Here is a 25,614-nt window from a genome sequence, read left to right as displayed (position 1 = left end):
TGGGACATAAAATACAACTAATGGAGTTGGATAAGTGCTCATATATGCTGACATCATCGCAATAGTTCACATGGCATTAAAAATATAAGAACATCTTTGTGTTTGCAGTAAAGAGGTAGACAAAAAAACAACATTAAGATGAACTCTGATGTTCCTTACCATCAATTATTTATTAGATTCAGCTTTCAGAAAACAACGTTCAAATCCATACAGATCGAAAAGGCAGAAACATCAACAAAACAAGATGCTTGAGCGCTTCTTACATCTGCAACAAGGTCTCACTGTCATTACCCTTATTTCATATTATTCCCTCTACATGAGAAAAGATTCAAGTCAACAATGCAGTAAACCTTAGTGATGATCAATGACCACTAGTATTTATGTACACACAAAATTAAATGAAGAAAATGATCAGTGTGTCATGTATAAACCAATCTTACAAAGTTATGATAATGAAAGTACAAACACAGTAGAAAGTTCTTCACCAAAACTCCCGAGTAGAAGCCTTGCAAAAATATACGCTTTTGGGGTTTTTTTGCAGCAATGTTGCTATTTAAATATGAACCCGAGATAACTGTAGCTATCATAATCAAAAAATGCCAGCGTGTGCATGATTCATATTTTGCCTCAGCATTGTTTTTTTTTGTTTTTTTTTTAAGATCAATGCTTTTCTCTCTCTCGCTTCCTGTGAAGGAATAAAGTTTAGCTGCATCAATTATCAGCTGTTTCACAAATTTCTACTGTGTTTTTCCTTTCTCTTCTTACACACTTATATATCATTTATATTCTGGGAAGTGTTTCTGCAAACAGTTAACGGATGATCCATACGTGAGACCACCATTCAAAAGCAAAGCATTTAAAAAAAAATTTATATATTATATCTAAATCAAACATACAGTAAACATCTGTCTTATCTTTATTAAAATTGTGTCACTTGGTGACAAGTCTTTCGTGACTAGAACTCCTTCTAATCAATATGGCACTGCTTTATGCAAAAATGCAAAAAAAAAAAAAAAAAAAGTGTACCACAATGTTTAAGCAAAATGTGACTGCGATGATACATATGAATTCATATAATAACATTTTCTGCCTATTCCAATGTGGGCTAATTGCATTTTGCAGAGTCAGGCACCACTCCACTAAGTAATATTGCCACAGGCAAAAAGAAAGTTGGTGAGGTTGAATAATATAGCAGCAGGCAGCAGCTGTTAAGTTATTCCCAGACAGAAGTGAGGTAATTTGCAGCGTCTAACAGAATGAAATGTGTCTGAATTTTATGTTTTAGTTTGAAATAAAATCAGATCATAAATACTAGTTACACATACCCGGCAAGATATTATTTTAGAGAAATTATTAATAATTGTATCTTATTTGTGAAACACGTTTTTTTCCCCTCTCCACAGTAATCAAACATGTTAAGTGTGCAACATAAACACGATGTAAACCCGAGGCATTGTGATCAGAAATGAAACAAAGGAAAAATGTTGGATTTCTCAACATTAAAAATAATTATTACATATTCAGTCATTTTATCCAAGCCATTAAGTAACATTTTAAAGCCTAGATTTTTACATTGGGGTTCTTGCACCCCAATTCTTACTCTCATTCTTAATCATACATTCTCAAAAAAAACAGCTTTTCCTGTGGACCAGATGTTTTCAATTGTATTAAAGTATATTACATCATTTCTTTTAGTTCTGTAATCGAGTGCAAAATGTAAAAATTGCTTCTTTTAGAAAACAACATTCAGAAAAAAATTGCATACGTTAATTTGACACAAAGCGTACAGAGCGTTATTACACTATTTGAAATTGGCGTAGTCTGAGAAAATGTCAACAAAATCCTGGACCACTCTGTAGCAGAAGTCGTATTGCTCCTGCAGAGAAAAGCAAAAGAAGAAGTGTCACTGTGCAGAAATGAGTCCAAACATGTTTATGCACAGCAAATTTGACATCATCTAGTTTTTCCACCTACCACAGTCTGAACCATATGTGGTCTCTGCATGCGTAAACTCTTGACTGTCTGAAAAACGTCCAGGAGGCCCTCAGCTTTCACTCTTTCCAGAATATTACTGAGGGCAATGAAGGTACCAGTCCGTCCTGCACCGGCACTAAGGTCATTAGGACAAAACTATCAGCATCCACATCACATAATGGGTACACTGGAAGGTATTTTAAACTACAATTGTGCAAGAACTACAGATAATTATGAAACACACCTCAGAAGAGGAACAAAAGAAAAGAAATTGAAATTCTAACAACCATTTTTAAGAGTAAAACTGCAGTGAAACTCTTGTAATCCTACCACATCCTTTTTCCATTTAACTAAAAAAAGTTAGCAGGAGAAAAGGTGACCTCTGTGTAATGGTACTAATAATTATCCCCACTTAAAGAGAAGCTAATCCAAACGCTAACACTAATCAGTCTGGAAGCTCAGTGTTTGACTGAGTCAATGTTTACAATGATGGTGGGATGGAGGGAGAAAGACAGAGAGAGACGTGGAGCGAGCGCGAGAGCGATGCGCGATTCGGAAGAGAAGTGTAGAGAGACGTTAGGGATTGCAGCGGGTTAGCCCCATTCCCATGAGACACAGAAAAAGCTTTAAAAAGCCCCTCTTAGACAAGTGGTGATGAAGGAATAGAAGAGAGTGATGACACCATTTCCTGTCGTTAGCTCATCTTATCAGATTAATCATAGTGGGAGTCAGAGGAGATTTCACTTTGAGAGGTTTTAATTGACTGTGAATCAGTGGATTGGATCAATCCCACAGGGGCATGCTGCTTTAGAATCACTTCACCTGAAGCTAGGTTCTGATCAAAGCTTTCACAGCTAAGTCTTTATAAGGGATCACATAAGTGGTTTAGGCATAGAACACCAGGCCTACTGAGGAGAGGAAAAATGTACAATTTATTGTAACAGACATGTGTAGGAGCAAAAAGTAGTGAAAATAAAAGGGATTATATCAAAAAGCATGAGTGGACAGATGCAAAGTGTAATATAGTGTATATAATTTCCATCTGATGATGTGCATCATGCTGCAGAATTCTCAAATTGAAGTTCCTCACCTGCAGTGCACAATTATGGGACGGTTTCCAGACTGTTGCTGCTGCCTCTGCACAGCGGCAATAATGTCAATCATCCCTCTTCCCTCGGCTGGTATTCCAATCTCAGGCCATCCGTGGAAGTGGAAGTGTCGGACATGTTGCGACTGCTTTTCCTGGTGTTGGGCAAATCTGATTGTTATTTTCGTCTAATTAAAAAATGTAAATGTAATGAAATGACATGAACTTTAATCTGCTTTGATGATAACAGCACAAAGAAAACAGGGCAGGAAATTTGTTCACATGAAATGTCGATTTTAATTTTCATAAGTGTTTTAATTAAACGTTACGCACTGGTCTGTAGGTGAGAACCATGTCTTTGAGAGTGAAGGTTTCACACTGTGTCTCTCCAGTCAGCTCCAAGGTATAATCTCCAAATGTTACACTGCCCTCTGATGGCCAATACTGGTAACACTTTTCCTGGTTGAAGAGGTCAAATGGAAATGCAAATAGTCTACATTTAACCGCTTTATGTTTTGTCTGGTTATTATATTTTTAGTGCAGACCATAAAAATAAACAAAACCACTAATTATATTTACAATTATTCAAACTGTATGTGGAAAAAAAAAAGAAAATTGAATTATAAAATTCAAAACATGGTCTAAATCTTCAACTCTGCTTTTCAACCTGTACTTTTGCAAGAACACCATACTGTACCTGCTCCCTCTCTTTGAGTTCGGTGAGCATAACGATTGAATGGCACCTCCACTCCCACACCATCCTCCAGAAGTCCTCCACTGTGTGAGACAGTGGGCCTTGGGTTGCGATAAAATAGTCCTTCTGCCTGTAGCCCTGGAGGGCAGATCATCTGGTAAACAACACTTGAGAGTGCAGCAAACATAATATTTTGCATTGTTTGTAAAGGAAACAATGAGCTTTATATATACTTCTATGGGAAATCTATACAGGAGGTCGTGAGGGACTGCTTACATCAATAAAGGAGGCATTGATGTAGTCGGTGAACTCCTGTCCTCTTTTCACTGAGAGTATTACTCGGTTGAAATCATCTGCAAACAGAAAAAAAGGAAAATGAAACTTTTCGCAAGTGATTCCTAATAAAATAAAACTTTGAAAGGGCTGATGGAAAAAAAGAAAAACAGCCGAGCTAAAACTTTAGCTGTGTTATTAAGGCCAAACACACTGCAGTCTATATCTGTTTTCACAGTAAAAAGTTGTACCCAGGCTCACTATTCCGACTCCAACTGCAACATGAAGTAAAGATAGAAGCCCTATTTAAATGCCATTGATCACAGAGACATGAACTGATTATCTAAATATCTGTGTATGGCATCTATAAAATCACCAGCAGTGTGATACTTTGATGTTACTTAGATGTGATGTATTATGAAACTGTTCGGAGTATGGGCGTAGTCCTTACACGGAATGATCTGAAGCACGCGGTTCTTCTTCATGTTGGCAGGAAGATTCCCAGTTCTCATGTTCTCCTTCATTATGCGAACGTTGGTCAGCTTCTGATGGGAGAAAACACGAACAGACGGACATGATCAAAAAGTTTGTTTTCATCAGTGCTACAATGCTAATAAACCTGGTGATTTTTAAAGCTGGCGATGCTAAAACAGACAATATTTCCATAGTTATAACAAGTAAAACCCAAGAAGCTGGACAAAAACATTAAGGCAGAGAAGAAGAAGAAGGAGAGGTGAAGAAGAGGCATTAGGGAATAATTCCTTCTAGTGTGTAGGGAACTGTGAAGACTCTTTGCAGCAAAAATGAGAGATTTTCACAGAGCTACAGTAAATTCTATGAGGCAGATGGTGGTGCCTTATAAAGTTTTAGTTGATCCAAAGCATTGTTATTTATGTTACTACTGCCAAGAGCTGCACCCTGGGCAAGTTTTCCATGAAAATATACCCATGCAGGGCGCAGGGTGATGGGGACGATTCATTACTGACTGAAATGTTTAAGAGAGAGCTTCTTTCTTCGTACCCTGAACTCCTCCTCCAGGCCCAGCCTGTCGTGGGGAGCCCTGGTGTTGTGAAGCCTCTGCAGATGGCCCTCCAGAGAGCACACATCTAGCTCTGTGTCTCCATACAGATAGTACTCCAGCAGAGCCTGGTAGATAAAGGAGTACTGCATCTAAGGAAGAGGAATACAAGAAGACAAAGTTGTAGAAGTAGTTGCTTTGGTTTGCCAAACTATTTCCTACTATTTTTGCATCACAGTCATTGTTGTTTCCTATGCCCTCGCTTGCTTATGCCTCGACCAGAGCAGTGAGTTGAGCTGTCAGTCCAAGGTACAACAGGTCGGAAAGGGTCAATACTTACATCTGTCTGGATCAGTTGACAGCGCTGTTCTCGTATTCTGCTCACAAACCCAAAGACATCCAGTCTCTGTTCCATGTGCATCATGTCGATCATGCTGTCAATGACAATGAATGTCCCAGTCCGCCCAACCCCGGCACTGTGGAAACACAAACAAGAAGGCTCAAGGTCTTCTCTGGAACAAACAGCAAAGTGTACACAACAGCACAAAATGTGTCTGGTAAGGACTTGAATATATTTACATGTGCAAGAGCCTTCATAGGAATATTTGCACACATAATATAAATACATAAACATATAATTTTCTAAGCACTTTTTTTTGGGTTCGATTTCTTTTTTCTCGTGACTTATTATACTAGTCTTAACATAGGAGTCAATTGTGAACAGCTACAAGCATATGTAGAAGTACTTCACCTCTGAAGCCCAAGCACACCCTTAATAAATTTACAGGGGTCATTTCAGAAAACGACACTTCTGGGAGCTCAGAGGTTGGATTCCACAGTGGGGCGTTGAGGTCTTTTCAATGGGCCCCATTCAAGAACAACAATCCCCCTCCCTGAACACCTGTTGCAGCAGTTGCTACAGTTGGCTGCAGATTTCTTTGGAAGGGCTTAACACCGATTGGTCAGGCAAACATATACACATACTAAACAAGCACTTTTGTTCATCTGCAATGAACTTAACTGTAGTTTTTTATAAAACTATAACCTTTAACCACTAATAGCACTGAAAACGTGTTTCCTCCACCCTGACAATAAACTCAAACTATATTTATATAACTGCGCTCAGATGCTTTCGTCTGGCCTCCTTTTTACTGCACATTTTTACCTGCAGTGCACAACAATAGGTCCAGCGTAGGATGGATTGACAGCTTTGACCTTCTTGAGGAATTTCAGCATGCCGATGGGTGTGAATGGCACTCCGAAGTCTGGCCAGCTGGTGAAGTGGAGCTGGGTGACCAGCCGAGGAGCTCTGGGACCGTCGCTGCCTTGCTGTGAAGCGAAGAAACACAAGGTTTATATCTGTGCGTAAATAATGCTTTGAAGACACAAATCAGTCAACTGCCTTTTCTTTTTTTTTTTTTTTTTTAAAGAAAGCCAGCCAACTACAAACTGCCACCTACTAGAAAAGGAACTTCAATTTTATTGATATTTTTTTGTCATTTTGCTTTTCGGGATGGAATGTAATTATTAAACACTTTGCCTCACTTTCATTTCTCATCGATACTCAAGAGATCAGAATTTCATTCTCTTGAACACTTGGTTGCTTTGTGTTCTGAGAGCTGAATGTTAAAGCACCCAGTCTGTCAGCTTGTACTGAAGAGCTCCAGCGCAGTCACAGTTTTTCCAGTCAGAGAGGATATCTGTGCTTGTCGAGCTTCAGATGGAGAGGGAACAAAGTGAATTTTGGAATCTGAAGGCTTCGCAGTACACTGAGCTGGCATCCAACTTGACAGTCAAAAAAGACAAGAAAAAATATAGATACTGCATGTGTATGAATTTCTAAAGATAAAATGATCGAACCAAACGCTGCATATTAATACAGTGCTCACTGCATGTTAAATACACCTACACATTTATAATTTATGCTGTGTCTATTATCCGTATCCTTTGATATTCTCTAATATATTTCCATACTGGTTTTTCATTTATTTATTATATTTTGTATCCTATTACCGTTCGCTAAAATGCTCCAATATCCCCATGGGGAACATTTTTGCACCATCTCAATGCAGCTTAGTTTCATCTTTAATATTTAATTAGAATCTAGCAACTACAAGAATATAATTTTTTTTATTATTACAGCAATTAAGAACTCTATTAAGAACAACCCATAAAATTACACTTATTTTTTTTTACCACATGTAAATGTTTAAATAAAAGCAAACATTTAGATTATTATAAGGTTAGTTATTGTTATTTTTTTTTAAATAAATCTATTACATTAAAATTGCATGTTTAACAGCTGCAAAAGAAGATCACACATATGCAGCATGTGTGTGTGAAATATGCTCCTGGAGACACCTACTGTAGCAGGAAGTACCACAAAGATGTTTTTGAGTACTTTGGCGGGTACAAAAGGCACCACACCTCCTAATTTCTGAATTCAGGCGCTTTCAGCCCCATTGCCACAGCTCTATAAAATCAAGCACCTAGCCACGCAGTCTGCCTTTACAAACATTTGTGAAAGAAAGGGTTGTGTTAGGATGTCACCATTGCAACAAGTCAATTTGTGAAATTTCTTCCCTCCTAGATATTCCACGATCAGGTGTAAGTGGTGTTATTGCAAAGCATGTGAAGTTACAGAGCAAGGTCACCAAGTGCTGAGGTGCATAGTGTGTAAGAGACTCCAGCGCTCTGCTGACTCAATAACTGCAGAGTCCAAACATCCTCTTGGATTAACAACAGCACCAAAACTGTCCACCGGGAGCTTCACGGCACGGGTTTCCATGGCTGAGCAGCTCCTGTAGGAGTAACGTGTAGGTGGCCCAGTACGTTTGTTCATATAGTATATGCATATTTTACTTACATATTGAACACAGAATTTTCTAATGGTGTAGTCCACCAGTACAGTGACATCCTCCAGTGCCACCCTGATGTTCCCGTACATCCAGCAGCCCTTTTCTGGCCAGTACTGATAACATTTTTCCTGGTGAAAGGATAACAATATGCAGTATTTTTGTAGCGCTGCAAAGAAAATGAATGCATAACAGTTCATTCGTCCTTGAAATTGTGCTTGTAGACCTGCATCTATTTTGTATATACTACATCTACATGTAAAACTATGTATTTGATCTGCGCATTTCACAAATTCAAAGGCAATCACGGCGACTTTGTGCTACTCCTTTCAGTCAATAAGATCTTCACAATGACGTTTCAACTCATTAAATACATTCTCAGACTAATTATCATGAAGCCTCCTAGGATCTTATCAACAATTATTTCATCATTGATCCCCATTGCCTCTATTCTGCCCCATCAAACCTGCTGTTGAGCGCTCAATTGATCATCCCTTTGAGGCTAAATTTAATGCGATGCTAAGTAATCTGCTGGGTGACACTTTGCATGGATTCTCAGTCAGGAGAGGGGGTCGAATAAATTATGTCCATGACTTTGGGTCTTGATAATTCAAAAGGGGTTTTCCACTAAATGTGCATTGGAGGCACAGGGATTGTATCTTTTTATTCTTTAGAATAATGCAGCGCAGAGACAGAATACCTCCTTCCTTTCTTTTAAATTCGTCAGTATTACTATAGTTGCTGTTTTCTGTTCCCAAATCATCCGCCAGAAGTCAGCCACTGTCTCAAGCTTTGGGCCTAAAAAAAAAAAAATCAAGAAACATTGTGAAGCTAAAATGAAAATGGTTAGAAACACAACCACTGGCTTGGGGGAAAATGACAGAACATGTGCATTTACCTTGAGCTGCTATGAATTTGTTCTTTTCTTTATAACCCTGTGTGAAAAAAGCCCAAACAGTATTGAATTAAATTTTTCAAGAGAACACGCATCCACATCATAGCTTAATGCACTTAGTACTCACATCTATATAAGATGCATTTATGTAGTCTGAGCACAGGTGTCCATCAAGATGACTTAACACCACCCTTGAATGATCGTCTGCGGAACAGAGACGAAAAAGTAAATAAAATTGGTTCTTAATTTTCATTTCAGCCGACATCACCTTTCCTTATGTTGGCTATCAATAAGTCTGCAAGCCGGAGGGCTTTTCAGAAATACTGTCTCCCGCAGAATATAGATCCTCACTCACATGGTAAAATATTTGGGTATCTGTTTTTCTCTCTGTTGTGCTCCCTGCTCGCCTCCTCAAAGGACCCGTGGTGGTAGTAACATGGCAGTGACTATAAAGAGAGAATCCAATTCTCATGAGACAAAAATAAAGCCATGGGTAACAAAGGCTGCTAACATATAATTTTAGTAGGTTTTTTTTGTACACTTCTTGCTGCATGGTTGCAGAACAAAGATCTCAATCCACACCAAATAAATTCATACTTACATTGAACTCTTCTCTGAAGAGCTTGCCATCATCTGCGGAGCGTATCCGGTACTCCTCCTCCAATGAGTCCAAAGGGATAGGGAAGTACCTCTTGGATGGTGAAGGAGATCTTGGGAGGAGGACCACTGTCTGCTCTCCTGTGTTTGAAAGAATATATGGTGGTCAGACTGCTAATGTCTCCCCATAGAGAACATTACAAGCTCTCACAGCACCTGCAAAAACAAGCCTGATCGCTATTAAGATTTCCTACTTCAGACAGAAATGATTTCTTAAGCCATAAACATGCCGCTGCTGCGCAAAACTGTCTTAGCTCAGAATTTGGCCTTTCCATTTAGTGTATATATATATATTTTTTTTTTTTTTTTAACTTGAAGTGAAACCTCATCTGGGTCCATACAGGCTAAGAGCCTTCACAGCTACTTTGGACTTCAGATCGTGAAACTTTTCTTGTTCATAAAGAGTTTAAATTTACAAACCAAATAAAAAAAAAGGCTTAAAAACAAACGCAGTGCTTATACTGAGTACAGCACAACTGTACCTTGCTCGTCCAGGAAGCCATTTGGAATTTTCTTATCCACCGAGGTAACTAGAGCTTTCCTGTGGTTTTTGAACCTACAGTAATGACAGGGTGAGAGGTAAAGAAAAGCAAAACCATCTATTAAAAAAAAAAAAAAAAAAAAAAGAACTGATCTTGATCTCTACAATGGTGCCGCTAAGCTCATGAGTAAACAACAAATAACAAAACCAATATCAACCATCTCATAGCGGCAAAGCTGTTCCTTCTCATGTTGCTGTCAGCTGGCTGGTCAGTGAATGAGTGTCTCTGGCATGACTTGACCTAGCTGTCTTTGTTTACTGTCTTAGTGGAAGAGCAGCTGTTTGTCCATAAGCCACTGCTCACCGCCTATTTAAAAAAAAAAACACCCCACCACGAGGCCCCGACCTGCTGCATTCACCCTCATGCTTGCACACATATGTGACAAAAGGGAGCCGGAATAAGTGAGGAAGTGTTAATGTGTGTGCTGCTTTATTCACCTCAGGCAGTAGATTGTCAGCAGGACAATGATGATAAGAAGCAGGGATATAACCAGCGTTGAAGGCAACACATGAGCACCTTGATGGGTGGAGTTTCCTGGATAAAAACAAAGTGAACTACATTAGTTTACAGCAAGACAAGCTCCTGATGTAGATACCATATATTAAGGAATATACTATATTAAATAAATATATTAGAAATTAATTATTTGCCCATGAAACTGAGCCGGACTGGTGCTAGAATTAGATTTAACAGTTATACTAGATCAAATAAAGATCTTAAGCATAATCAAGTCAGCTTATCTGGTATTATTTTATGGTCTTGTATTACTAAAGCACCTTGAGGTGACTGTTGTTGTGATTTGGTGCTATATAAATAAAACTGAATTGAACTGAATTCATTTAAATGTGAAAAAGAGAAATCTTAACCTTCTAGAGTATCACTTTAACATTTTATCTGTGCTTTACACAATATAACTGCTCAGTTGTTTCATCAATTACCTGCAGTTTGGTTCTCATGAGAAGAATTATTCACAGCAATAGAGATCCCAATCAGAAACACCACCATTGTCACTGTGGACAAAAGGCAAACAGTCACTTCAACAGAAAAACGGAATAAACCCTGCAATTCTACACAAGCTCCGCTAGGCGGCACCAAACTAACATGAAACGCATCCACAGCTGGCTACAAACTACAGAGGGCACAAAGGGGAGCTGTGCTTTGATGATGTCTCTCTGCTGAGCAGTTAAAGTACTTGTGGGAAATCTGCTTGCTGTCTCGTCCTGTCAGGCTGACTTGAAAGAGCAGCATCAAATAACCTAATATTCAGACATCAAACCAGAGAGGAGGCTCTAAGCCACAGGTGACAGTAACCATATACCCTGTGGACCTAAAGGATTTGGCAGTGGAGCTGAGCTCAAGTAGTATTTGTTCGAGGCCATCTTGTTTTGCTGTGTTCTGTTTGATGCACTCTGCAAAGCTTAGTGACAACAAGGCATACACACTGTATTCACTGAAGTTTGTATTTGAGATATTTAAAAGTAAGTCCATGTAGCACATGGACAGGTTATATGAACAGGTTATACCTCTGACTGTTGACCCGTTTTGGCTTCCACTGACCCTTCTCCCATATTCTCCTTCTATCCCTGTTTCTCCCTTCACGGAACCATAATTTTACTCTAAATGATATTCTTTCCTTTCCCTTTATTGCTGAAAGCTTTTAGTAATGTATTTGGGGCAGAGTGCCACGAGTGTCTTTACAAAAGGAAAACAATATGTCAAGATCCTTCCAACTATGCCAGAATTAAATTAATTCTGACACATTATGTCTGTCTTTTTTTTTTTTTTTTTATCTCCAAAGTGCCAGTTTCTCCAAAATCATATCCATTTCTTCTTCCCCATCCTCTAAATGAGAGGGTATAAAAATCATAGAATAAATTGGGCAAATGGGGCAAATCTGTCTAAATGGCTTTGATGGAATAAATGGGAGAAGCAAAAATTGAGTGTCCTAATTTATCCTCTGTTCTATGCCCCCGTCTTGTTATAGAAGCCACAATACTGGATGGAATAATTCATTGTGTCAATTTAGTTCTTCTAGAAATGGGTCATCTAGGGGCCTAATTTGTGATGTTTGAGAGAGTTTTTTTTGCACATAACCCTAGGGGGTTTCATATAACTATAGCTCCCAAAGCTTTTGTAGAAAACTGAGCTACATAATAATGCTCTAACAATGTTCCCAAAACAAAATGTATGCCAAAACCTATAAAGTACTATTGGGCAACAAATTAGTGGCGGTGTTTTACATGTATTTCAGTTTCTCTCTGCAGTAATACACAACACAGCACCCAGGATGGAGACACAAATTTACACAGGGTGGTCCAGAGGCAAAACTGAGGCTGCTGTGTATTTTACTCGCCCGGATAATAAAAAACCAAATCAAATGATCCCCATCCAATTAATGACCCTGAAGCATGACTGTTTGCAATGCACATACGCTCACTGCCTTTTCACATGTATGCATGCCTGCTCATAATGTACATCCCACAGCCAAAGGCAATGTGTTGCATATGTGCTGCACTCTGTTGGAGGAGTCAATTCTCTACCCAGTGTTAACAAGCTGACAGTGCCAACACCTGTTCCCCACTCTCCCCCACGAGGCAAGTCACATTCACTCACATCCTACACCCTACAACTAGATGTTGTAAGGCATATTGTGCGTGTGGGGTCACCGCACAGGTCACTGCATATCTGTCATCTCCCGGCAGCAGCAAAATATACTATATCCAGCATATAGTCAGGAAAGAGGAGAAAAGAGTGTCTTGTTAAAAGATATCAAATGCTCTGTCACCTTAAGCAAATATCATAAAAAGAAGAAATAGTAAGTCATATCTAGACTGCACATCTTTCTGTATTACTAAAGAGTAAATGCGGAAGCAGAAAATAGAAATGTGTAAGTGAATGTTAAAATAAGATAAGCCATTGCTGTGTGGACATCTGACCAGCAGAGGAACCTCACAGCTTGTAAGCTATATGCTATGGAAAGTAACAGTATGCATCTTACTGTACTGAGATTCAAGATGTTCTACTGTAACAAAACCATATGTATGACTTTTTATCCCTTATGGCTAATGCACCATTTTATATACACAATAATTTAACCCTCAAAAAAAAAAAAGGGGGACTTGCTGAATCTTGCTGCCTAATCCCATTTTGAATAACGGATCTTGCAGGCATCGGATCATTCACTCCAGATCGCTGCCTTTTCTTTTTAATGAAATACTTGCAGAAGCACCTGGTTGACATAAATGTTCCCAGGAAATAAAATTATATGGTATCATTTGTGTTGGGAGTGCAAACGCAAATCATCCCATGCATGCATGTTGTGATGCAAAGATTCACAATGCACACTTCTTGGGCTCCTCCTTGAGGGCAATATTTTTGGGCATTGGTATGCATTATTCATCAGTGATCCACTTTGCTTTGTGAACACAGATGAGATGATGATCAGCACATGAAAATAAATGTGTGCGGCAGCTGCAGACACAGACCCTGCTGTATTTCAACACTATAAACTTTAACTCTCTCACCTCCCAGACTTATGGCCTCCTAAAAGATCTGTCTCCAACCATAAAAAAACCCCAGAAAAAACAAAACAAAACTGTTGCTAACCTGGGTAAGAGAGTTTTCTAGTGCTGTCCTGAAAATGATTGTCTTTACGGATGTATTCTCACAGATGTGACGGGGCAACATCTTCTTAAATAAAACAACAGCTGTATTAAGTCACTGCAAATATGTGCCTATTGTTGTTATTTGTTTAAGCAAATGTTCATGAAGAATTTTGAGTATTTTAAATAAAGCATAGCATCAAACCTCAAGGCTTACCACCTGAAATCAGTTAAACACCTCTCAAAAATAATTTATGATATACACAAACACACATCCAAGAGAATAAACAGTTTCTCAAACGTCCTATCATACAAACTAAAATGTTACAGTTTATGCTAGCTTTAAATCAGCTCTCAAATACATTTAGATGTTACTGTATATCTGGTATAGATCCTATGTTAGATACAGTAATTTCAAAATTATTTATTTCGTTGCACATTCCTTTTGGTCTTGCTCCACGGTGGGGTCCAAGGAGCCCTCTCGTGGGCAGGGTAACTTGGTTACTTGTTTGCTTTCTTTCTATAGGGGATTAGTGAATTGTCTTCATCTTGCCTCTTACCCAGGACCAATTTATTTTGGGAGACCCTACCAGGAGCAAATTGCCCCAACAACACAGCTCTTGGGATCACTAGGGTACAAAAACCCATCCAAGCCATGGCCCTGTGCCCATCACCTATGGCCCTGTGCCGTGGGCAGTGACCAAAAGAATGAGACTGCGGATAGAAATGGTGGAAATGAGCTACCTCTGAAGGGTGTCTGGGCTCAATTTTAGTGATAAGGTGAGGAGCTTGGTCACTCAGGAGGTGCTAACAGTGAAGCTGCTACTCCACCACAGGTGGTTTGGGCATTTGACTAGGATGCCTCCTGGGTGCCTCCAAAGTGAGATTATATCTCTCAGCTACCTTGGGAATGTCTTGGTGTTCCCCTGGATGAGCTGGAGTAGGTGGCCAGGGAGAGGGAGGTCTAGGCTTCTCTGCTTAGACTTCTGCCCCAGCAACCCAGAACCAGATGAATGACAGAAAATGGATGGATGGATATTTCATATTTCATGTCTGCTGACCCAAATTGTAAAGTCTGTCAACTGTAATGTCTGTACTGATTGGAGACTGCTACTCATAATTATGGAAAATTAAATCCACTTCAATGGTTGTCAACTTGTTATGGTATTGAATCCAGAAATGTGATGAACAAATTAAGAGTGTTCTACAATCACTCTATGCACTTACAAACACCTTAGTCACTGAGAAAAGATGCATAGTACTAGAGAAATAATTGATAAAGTTATACCTGACTGCCAAATTAGATGGACATGTGAGGTACCCTGAATCTCTCAAATCGTTTAAGTTTTAGGTTCTCATAGCGCACAATAAAACTAAACATTTCATACATGCACTTCCTCTGTTGTCTAAGCTCTGTGGTCACTGAGCTTCTGTTTTTTTTGTTTTTTTTTTAGTAAAAACCAGAGGAAACCAGAGTACCATACCTGGAGAAAACCCACACAGAGAGAACATGCAAACTCTACACAGAAAGGCCCCGGCCGAGGTGGATTCTGTGAGGCAACAGTGCTAACCACCATGCTGCTGCAGCTGCATGGCTGCCTCGTGGTTGGTGTGGTGGCTAGCACTGTTGCCTCACAGAATACAGAAAGACCCCAGCTAAGGTGGATTCTGTGGGGCAACAGTGCTAACCACCACGCCACCGTGCTGCTGCCCATATTCATCTTTTAATGTCAAACCCAAATGGTTTCAGTCTACAGCAAAAATAAAGAGATCGGCCTCGCTGTTACAACACTTTTGGAGGGGAGTGTATTCACTATCACAACCTCCACTGTTGATGCGTATTTTGCTCAGTCCATACATACATCTCTTTCTTAATGGTTAAACATTGTTTGGTTTTAATGTGCACTATGAGAACCTGGAAAAAAGCAGCAATGGAAATCTTCCACCTTTACAGAGGTACTGCAATGAAGTCCCGACTGGACCGAGCTGGTACTCACTGTGGGTTTTAACAATTAGTCTTGAAAAATTTTTTAAAAATAAATGCAGTGCGACTATTTAATTTGCTGACACCAGTCATGTCCATTGTTATGCAAGTGAAGTACAGTATGTGTGACTCAACCCTGATTCTATCTCTGCTTAAAACTGCTTATATACAGTAGTCACAATGTATCTGTATCTATTCCTGCTCATACAGCTGCTTTGATAACAAAGTCAACACTTGATTTCTATGCCATTCAATTCAGCACACTGTCACTGTCAAATTACTGTAGATAAAATGATATTTATGTAAATGCAGTGTATGTAGGACAACCGTCCCAGTCAAAGCGCAATAAAACAAGGCTAAGAGTCCATAAAATCTCTGTGGCTTTACTTACATCAGCATGCTATAACATGGCCAAAATGACAGTTTTAACATGTCTTCTCCTGTTGGCTGCACCCTTTAGGGGTTACCACAGCGGTAACACAACCCAATAAAAGTCTCAGCCTCTTGGACTCTGCCACCTCCAGCTTGGCCTCCTGTCTTTTTGTCAGCACCACTGTCTCCAAACCATCAATCATAGCAGAACTCACTATCGCCTTCATGTAAACCTTCCCCTTCACTCTTGCTGCTATTCTTCAAATCACCCCTCATATTTATGTCCAAACACTCTACCCTTCCTGCACTCTCTTCTTCAACTCTCTTGTGCACTATCCATTGCATTTTTTTTTTGACCCCAGGTATTTAAACTCACTCACTTTCACTACCTCAACACCTTGCATCTTCACCTTTCTACCTGTCTCCCTCTCATTCATACACGTATTCTTTTACTGACTTTCATTCCTCTTCTCTTCAGAGCATACCTCCACCTCTGCAGGCCCTCGTCCACCTGCTCCCTAGTCTATATCAGCCTCCTTTGGTTATTTCCTGTCTTACTTTGAAGGGTTGTTTTCTTTCGTGTCTTGAGTTAGTTTTGCTTCCTGTCCAACTCCCCCGTTTTCTCTGATTGTCTTCACCTGTGTGTGATTGCTATCATGTATTTTCTTAATGTGTCCAGTGTTTAAATATAGTCCTGTCTCTTCTGATAGGTTTGGCTTTGATCGCCGTCTATTCCTCTTGATTTTTTGCGATCCTCATGCACTCTTGGATTCCCGTTTTGTGGGCTTTGTTTAGTTTTGGTATTTTAACAGCCAATATGAGGCTCGCTTTTCTTTTCAATCTGCCTCTGTTTCCTGTATACGGGTCCTCCTCTATACACTTAATTTTCAAGATTTTGTCAAATACAACCAACTACATAATATCCAATCACAGCAAGGGGCCCCCATTTGGACAGCTAGCATGCTGTTATTTCTAATTAGCACTATTCACAGGATAAACTGGGGCTGATGGGAATTTTTATTTTGCAGGTATTTCATAATAATAATAATAAGAAGAAGAAGAAGAAACAGCCTTTATTGTCCCACAGAGGGGAAATTTGGGTGTAACAGCAGCCGCAGTTATTATAAATATAAGTAAAAATATAATAATTCACACTATTAAGAAAAGAATAAAAATATATATAAAATCAACAAACAAGATTAACCTTAATACTACTAATAATAACACTATATACAATGTACATGATGTGCCTGTGTGTTGAACCTTAACAGGCCGGACTATTTACAGTATATTATATATTATCCTACATTGTGTAGGCTATTGTGGTTTTTGTTGGGAGCAGTGATGGTTATAAAGTCTTACAGCTGCTGGGAGGAAGGATCTACGGTAACGCTCCTTTGTGCATTTAGGATGCAGCAGTCTGTCACTGAAGGAGCTCTCCAGCTCAGCAACAGTTTCATGCATGGGATGGGAGACCTTGTCCATCAGTGATGTTATTTTGGTCAGAGACCTTCTGTCTCCCACCACCTGCACTGAGTCGAGAGGACATCCTAGGACAGAGCTGGCTTTCCTGATGAGCTATGTAGTGATGAATAATGAATAATGATGAATAATGTAGTAGAGGTATTCAAATTTTTTTTTACTTGATGACACTATATATACAGTTACTGTATAACAAGTACAAGATTAGTGCAATTCCTCTCAAAGGAAATATAAATGTCAGTTATACACAAGTTCACTCGAAACATAAATGTCTCATTTTAGCATTATTCAACCCCCCAACTGGCAGCCAGATCAACATTGCCTACGGACACTTACAAACTTTCTTCCATTACATTGGGGTTATTTACTTTTTAGCCACAGCGGACACTGTATATTAGAAGTACACAGTATGTATATCCGCTTAACAAATAGCAGGTGCACTGAACTGATCCTGCTGAAAGCTCACTGTCACTGAAAACACCACTGCTTTGAAAAATGCATGCATTTGTAAATTATTCAACATGTTCCATCAATGACACTGTGTAGAGGACATCCATGGCCATTTGCCAAATGCAGTGCTTATTGAACTATGATTTCTAATCTGAAACAAGAGAAGTGCTAAAGGAGAGCAATGCATGACAACGCATTTCTACGCATCAGCAGCACACAACAAAATTGTTTAAAAAAAAAAAAAAACACGAGTAGTATTTACTGCAAACTAATTTGTTTTTAAGAAAGATAAAAACTGTTGTTAAACAATAACAAAAATATCAAATAGATGGCTATATCCAATTGTGTCTCAGTTTCCTCAGATCGATATGAATTCCAAGGTAGATTCACGTTGTGTGCTTGGCACAAAATAAATGGCATGTCTTGTGCACCAAATGATAAAAAGATTTTTTTTTTTTTTTTTTTGTATCCAGGGAACAGAAGAACAAAGGCAGTGCAAAAAAAAAAAAAAAAAAGAATACCAGAAACAGCTACTGCCACTTCCATTGTCAAGTGCCAAGGAAAGGGATGGAATGAGAGCACAAACACATGTCAGTAAAGTGTGACAGCAGAGAGGCAGGAAAGATGAGAGAAGAGATGAGATGAGAAAAAGGAGGAGAGGAGTTGAGCTGGAGGAGATAAATGTCTAGATTCCCGGTTCAGAGATAACAATCATAATGGAAGACATCCTTACTACACAGAGGCAGTAAAAAGAATAATGCTTCACTGTCTGGTAAGTCACTGCCATATCTTTAAATGCTCCTTTTCAAAATACACCTGTCACACATTTGATGAAACATCATATTACAATACTTTTTATCAAAAAGACATTTAACCTAACAGCGGGAGTCCTATTGTATCTTTATCTCATTGTTCAAACCATGTTTACATCTCGAATCCCTGCCTCCTGCGCAGTAATGACTGAAAGAGTCAATTTGGAGAAACAATTTGAAATTCAATTAGCCTCATCTACAAAGAGGACACAGTCATCATTTAATTATTTCCCATTAATGAACTGAATTTGAATTGATCCTCTTAAAGATAATTGACCTGCTCTGTGGTCAGATGCAATAAAAGACTTACACTTCCAAGCAAAGCCACTGTGATCTGCTTTCAGCTGACCTGTCAGTCCATACCAAGCATGTGATCCCGGTTCCTTTTCTTGGTTGGCTTTATGGGGGTTTCCTACCCAGTCCTCCACCTACACATCATTTAATACACAGATAATAGTGCTGGATCAAGAGAACCTGGAAAATAAAGCAAAAATAGAATACTTTAATCCGAAGCTTTTAATGCAGAATATAATGTATTATATTGTTAGGCAACAATAAATGTAGATTTTCTGACTCACATTTTATGGATGACTCAAACACATGAGAAACGGATGAATGCACAATAAAAGGCAATTGGAATGAGTAAGGGTTTGCATCGGTACAGTGTGTCAGAGAGCATGAATGTGCATTGCATTTAATCAACTGAATGAGTGTGTCTATGTGCAGCCAGTTTTACTGTGCATGTGCAGCATTCATACACTGTTTAGTCCTCTCTTCTCTAAGATCCTGCTGCAAACCAAAATGTTAAGAGGCCATTTACTTCTGGCCACAAATGTCACCTTCAGTTCCAATTAAAGCTGTCACCGCACACAGCCTTAAATCTATGGATGCACCTACACAATAATAAATGTGTGTTGGAATTATTTCCTTACTGTTTTCACAGAGACATAACAGAGATGTTATTCTGTTGTCTTGAAGTCAGAGAAAGAAAGCACGGCCCTTTTTGCCCACTCACTCCTGCTTTCTCAGCATCCTACTGCCCACAGGTGTGAGACACAAAGGCATATTGTTAACACTTGCCACAGTAATACAGCTTAATAGAGCACAAGGAGAAGAGGTGAATTAGTCACCTTATCCAGCTGGCTAAGCCCACTCAGTCAGTCTGAGCTGCGGTGAAGAAAAAGAATGAACAAGGTCTGGAAAACACCTCTTTTACCCCTTAAAGTAGGAGCAAGTTTTCCAAATGCTTTACAGCTGCTGGGATTTTGACCGGAGAACTGTTAAAAAAAAAAAAAAAGTTTATATCTGAGACTTTAGTAATGTCTAATGGTTTTGAACTACATGTCTTTAAAGATGGAAGACCTTCAAGAGACAGGCTACAGTTTTTCTCTACTGGGTTTTAAGGGACAGGGGACACAATACCAAATTAGTCTTCCAAAAATCTCATTTCCATGTCATTTCCATCATATAGAAGCAGTTTGAATCTGGAGCCATTCAGTGACAATACAGCTAAAATAAGCCTGACAGAACATTTCAGGTAATATGTTTTTGCTACTTTATACCAGGTAGTAGATTTGATTTGATCCTGCCTGGTTAACATGTCTGAATCTCAGCTCCTTGGGGCTTTCTGGTAGAAGTCCCAGCTATCAATCTACAGCAATACTGTTTCAGCGGGTTTAAGAAAAGTTTAGTTATTAAGCAGTTGTAAAAAGATATTAATAATGGATAAAATAGGTATGGTATTATATTGAAGCAACACACACTGAAGAACGAGGTTAGGCTTTTCACCATTATGAATATTAATGATGAAAAGCCATATTATAAAATCATATTATTATGAATGTTAAAAAGCCTGAGTTAAATTATAATAGGTATAAAAAATGTATGAAATGTGCTAAGTTAGTCATACTGCATTTCATATGCTAAGGGTCTCTTGGGAGATATTTAGGCAACCATTTTCATCTATTCAGCCTCAGTATTTTGATCCTTTCAGCTTTGCACATTCAAGCCCAAAGAAAAGGGAGGCGTGCTCAAGGCATGTGTTTATTCCAGGCAAAAGCACGTCCTGTGCCGCTCTGCCCATTGACTAAAAGAGGAAACATGAAAGTCATTAAAATTTGATGTGAGTGCATCATCACTCAGCACTCTGTGATTCAATCATTAATTCATACCACAACAGGCAACCCTGGAAACTGTAGCTAAGCAGTTTTGAAGTAAATAGTCTGTTTTATTGTTGTAATTATTATTATTTTTTACTGTGATTTGCATGATCAAAATATTTGTAATTCCTGCTCAAATGTGATGGGTGTTTTTCACATACTCTAAGTATTAAATGTTCATGCTACTGAAATGCTGTTTTCCTAAGCCATTAATCCAAAATTGATGGCTTTGATATCCGAGGCCCATGTAGTTTCCTGTAATGATGAATCCACGGTTTCACGTATATACTAGGTCTTCAGACAGAATATAGATGTCTGCAGGCACCTTCATTCATAATGCTTAGTGTGGGGAGCCAGCTGATGTTGTATTTTAGTAGTTGTTGGTTGGAAAAGTTGATTTCACACAGATCACACAGTCTGTCTGTTTGCAAATTTGATTTCATTTGTGTGTAAGGCAGCCCACTGAAAAACTGCCAGCATTACAAGGCAAAATGCTGATTTTGCAGAGAAATAAATGTGTGTGTGTGTGTGTGTGTGTGTGTGTGTGTGTGTGTGTGTGTGTGTGTGTGTGTGTGTGTGTGTGAGTTTGAGGCTTCTTGTAACTTCTCTACTCACACTAACCATAAACCTTTAATGACTTGTTCACTGAGCATGTCAGTATTGCCTGAGCCTCAGACACCAATGCTTTGAAATGAGCAACTACTACCAAGGGAAATAGCTGTGAAATATTATTTTTATGCACCCATATCAGAGAATGAGCAGAGTAATCTCCAGCCTGCAGTTTGAGGACACTGAAAGTGACACTTCTGGGGCACAGTATAGGTAAAACTAGGGACAAGAGATGATAATCACTGCAATTACAGCATCACTATTCGTTCTTCTGCTGCTCAGCCAAGGGTAATGAGCTAGCTTCTTTTACTGGACTCCACTATACGTGGTATAAAGTGTGAGAACCGTGAAATGAGCAAAAAGAGCAATTCCTCTTTAGGCTATTATGTACTTAAAGATAAAATTAGAGAGTGAGGTAGATATTGCTAGGTCCAATATTTTATTCAGTTTTCTAGCTTCAATTTGACACAGCAAACTGCTCATCTAACTAATATGGCCCTCTTCAGATTTGTTTTATGCAGGTGCATTCTCTGACTCCTTCACCATGAGAACTGCCTGAAACAATCTTTGGGTTTAAGTGCAATGTCTCATTAAAATGAAAAAAATGCTTTCTTCCCCCACTAACAGACAGAGTGACAAGGCTAGCACTACCTCTTTTTACAGCAAGCCGCACCACAAGTCATGGTTTACTTATGAAACACGAGCGTGGCAAGCAGCTAACCTTGAAATAGACTCTGTGTATTATTGAAATTCTATAAACAAAAAACAGACTTGAGTCATGAGATAAAATCAAGCAAGATTTTTTTTTGTTTTAAAAATGGTCTGTGATGTTGAAGTCTTCTTAATAAATAAATGAATACACAGCTTAGTGTATATAGCAGTGGCTTAAGATTTATGTCCACGTGCATATATAAGAATGACAGTCACTGTCATTCGACACACTTTATCATAATCGTGACTGAAGAGAGTGCAGTCTGCTACACACAACTTCATGAGGTTATGAGGTCTCTTGCAAACATCTGCTCCAAAGCATCTCATTAAGTGCATGCATGCAATCCATAGAATGAAATGTAACCCTCTTTTACCAGAAAGGTCAGACAGTTTCAGTAAGAGAACAGTGAAGCACCTGATGAAAGTGGTTAGACTTAAGTAAGGCTAATTAAACCTTAATTAAATTAAGGCTAAATTAACCTTTGATCAACATAAAAGAGTTGCTTTTCACAAATCCTGTCTGACTTCAATATCTATCTGCATGAAACACAGGTTCGCCAGTACAACAAAAAAACTGTATACAAAAGATGGGTAAAGTGGCTTAAATCTGCATTGTTTCTACTGCTAAGCAAGCAGTGACTCCAGCCTCATTTACACAAGAACGTTTTCAAATGAAAACGAAAAAGTTTTGATGCATTTCAGCCTCCTGTTTACATGAGAACGGTGAGAAAATTATACCTTTTGAAAATGGGTTCCAGAGTGGAGAATTTTTGAAATGTTCCGTTTCTGTGTAAACAGGTGAAAACGCTACTTTTTGAAAACGGGGGTACTGGCACATGCGCACTATGGTTGCGACTCCTACTGTACGTATACAGTATATCCACACCACCAACTTCTGGCCTGGCAATGGGAACTACAGCACTTCTGTGTAAACGTAGATTGTTTTTGAAACATTTCCATCTGAACGTGTTACTTTTTGAAAAATGAAAATGGTAAAAAAAAAAAACACTGTTTCCACTGAAAAGTTCTTGTGTAAATGGGTCTTCCACTGATTACAAATACCAGATTATGGTCCCTCAGCTTCCTTAATCTATGACCTCAGTTAATGCTTTTAAGGTGACCTTCTGGTATCAATTGCTAGTTTTCAAGTTTTAATTTATCCAACATGATGTTTATTTTGTAAATTACAGTTGTGGATGGAGTCAAAAAAGAGGATAAAGAAGGGCATGCTTAAGTAGGATACCCAAGTCGCTACCATATAAGCATGTAGTGTCACTCAGTTTCTTAGTCTGTTTTACCCCTTGATAACTTAGATGGCAACAGTGAAAATGCTCAGCTCAACGCTTAACAATTAAACTACTAAATGAGCAATGGTAAAGTGCCTGTGGCCATCTTTTATATACAGTCTGTGAACAGTGGCCACAAACCAAGTACAATCAACTCAAGAGGAAATATGTGTCTACTTTCAAACAGCATATGTTTTTAGTGCACAGGTCAAAGAGATCCTGGCTTCAATGAGATGACTTGTCCCCAAAATCCCCAAAGGATTTTATAATAAATAAAGTGTATGTATTGCTGTGTATTAGCTATTGCTTAAATCCACAGCCTCATGTCCACCATTGTTTTTCTATTTTCCTCCAGCGACACTGTCCAACACCTGTCTCACACCACATGACAGCAGTGAAAGCCCGAATTAGGTTTTACAAATTTCATCTGACAGAACATCTGTCGTAACCCCTGAATTATTCCTCAAAAGGATGTCACTTTAAGCAAACAAGAGAAAAGTAGATAATGTTGACTCAATAATTACATATTTTCTACACATACTGTTGTCATATCAGTGTCCAGCACTTTTATAATATGTTAAAGTTAAACTTTATAACCACCAATGTGTTTCATTCATCCATGTAAAACACTTAATAGCCATTACCTACAGCGATGCAAACCTGTTTTAAAAAGGCCAGCATCTACCATTATTAGCATTATTCTTACCTTAGGATATTGAAAAGTCATCATCTGCAAATTAACTTTTTTATTAACGTGTCTAACTATAGCTCGTGTATTCCCAAGGTGAAAAAGATGTGGGTTAAGTATCTTGATACTCACCCAACAGATGGGGAACGTAAGGTAATACCAAAATTACCATCAGCTTTTACTGGGCCATTTAATCAGGGATGGAACTGGAGGTTAAGTTATTGTGAATTAGGTTATAGTGAATGAGGGGCATTTATAACACATGGTATTTAAATCAGATTTCCTTAATGCCATAATAGTGACCCTATTCTCTCATTTTAATCATACAAACATCTGCACCAGCAACATATAGCTACAGAATCACTTTACATCATCCTATCCATCCTGTACCCACTTGCTCTTGATTCCTATGCCAGCATTTACATATTAGCTCACAATTAGCAAAACAGGCTATTTAATGTTGAAATTTTTATTTTTAAATTCAAAATTAGATCAAAGCGTCCTTTTATCAAAATACCCACATACAAATTACAGTAACTGACACATTACCGTTATCACATGATATTGCAAAACACAGCCAACAGTGCAAGCTACAGCAGCATGGTGTAGCAGTGGAAACTGCAATGGAGCTTACAGGCCTTTCTACTTTCTACTGCATGTGTACTCACAAACACACACACACACATACATATATGATGATAGATAGATAGATATTTGTATAGAGCAGCGAGTATGCAAGTCCAAAAATTGTAACTGAAGCATAAGCTATACGTCAAATAAGTAAATTGCACAAAAAAATGCAAATCTCTGTACAATGCACATAAAAGCAATTATTTAAATATATATATAATATGGAGTATCCTAGTGGTAGCATGGTGCATGGAATTGCTCCACTAACCCACATTTACTGTAGTTCATGTTGTCAATGTTCAGGAATGACACTGTAGAAGAAATATAAAAATATGTCCAATCCCTGTGACCCGCATGTGTTTTCCCTCTCTGGAGAGCTGGTGTAGCAGAAGCGTTTTCTGATTTTTGCATGATGCAGAGTGATCTAAACACAAATAATGTGATACACGCGGGAGCGGTTGGAAAGGTTGGCTAAATAACCGAGAGAAAACAGTCGGTGTTTACGCATAAATACGCAAACAGAAAACAACCCTGCCTGTTCTTTGTGGTTTTTTTGGTTCATTTTTCCAGTGCATCTTACCGCGGTACAGCGATGACCTCGCCTCACACGTAGCGGCGGCGGCTGCTGATATCGGCTTGCGTCGTTCTGCAGGGTCCGTCCGGACTTCCGTCTCTTCTTATGTCCTTTGGAGAAAAGCACAAAATGCACTCAGTTGTAGAATCATCTGACAGGATCCGAAGAAAGCGTTTAGGTTCCCCTGATGCTCATGTTTCCAACAGACCTCTCTGAGGATGTGCTTCCCCCTCCTGCCTGCCTACATGCGCTGAGCCGTG

General features: G+C 38.8%; 1 protein-coding gene across 2 annotated transcripts; it reads right to left on the bottom strand.

Annotated features, from left to right (window-relative positions):
* Positions 1 to 151: 151 nt before the first annotated feature.
* Positions 152 to 25,614, bottom strand: LOC115793289 (receptor-type tyrosine-protein phosphatase epsilon-like). Of its 2 annotated transcripts, XM_030748203.1 has the most exons (22): positions 25,563 to 25,614; positions 25,361 to 25,464; positions 19,008 to 19,171; positions 10,934 to 11,005; positions 10,433 to 10,529; positions 9,936 to 10,009; positions 9,398 to 9,534; positions 9,152 to 9,242; positions 8,924 to 9,000; positions 8,800 to 8,836; positions 8,602 to 8,699; positions 7,913 to 8,032; positions 6,212 to 6,375; positions 5,387 to 5,522; positions 5,049 to 5,198; positions 4,480 to 4,573; positions 4,032 to 4,108; positions 3,759 to 3,893; positions 3,395 to 3,520; positions 3,065 to 3,216; positions 1,975 to 2,110; positions 152 to 1,876 (listed from the first exon to the last, which is right to left on the bottom strand). In XM_030748203.1, the coding sequence occupies exons 4-22, from the start codon at positions 10,998 to 11,000 to the stop codon at positions 1,802 to 1,804; spliced, it is 2,043 nt and encodes a 680-aa protein (XP_030604063.1). In that variant the 5' UTR covers positions 11,001 to 11,005; positions 19,008 to 19,171; positions 25,361 to 25,464; positions 25,563 to 25,614; the 3' UTR covers positions 152 to 1,801. The 2 variants fall into 2 exon arrangements, with proteins under 2 accessions (XP_030604063.1, XP_030604064.1); XM_030748204.1 differs by lacking the exon at positions 25,563 to 25,614 and having other exon boundaries at positions 25,361 to 25,509.

Source organism: Archocentrus centrarchus, chromosome 15, assembly GCF_007364275.1.
Source record: "Archocentrus centrarchus isolate MPI-CPG fArcCen1 chromosome 15, fArcCen1, whole genome shotgun sequence".
NCBI classification, from domain to species: domain Eukaryota; kingdom Metazoa; phylum Chordata; class Actinopteri; order Cichliformes; family Cichlidae; genus Archocentrus; species Archocentrus centrarchus.
Note: the sequence above shows the minus strand (reverse complement) of the source record. Positions and strands in the feature narration are given on the sequence as shown.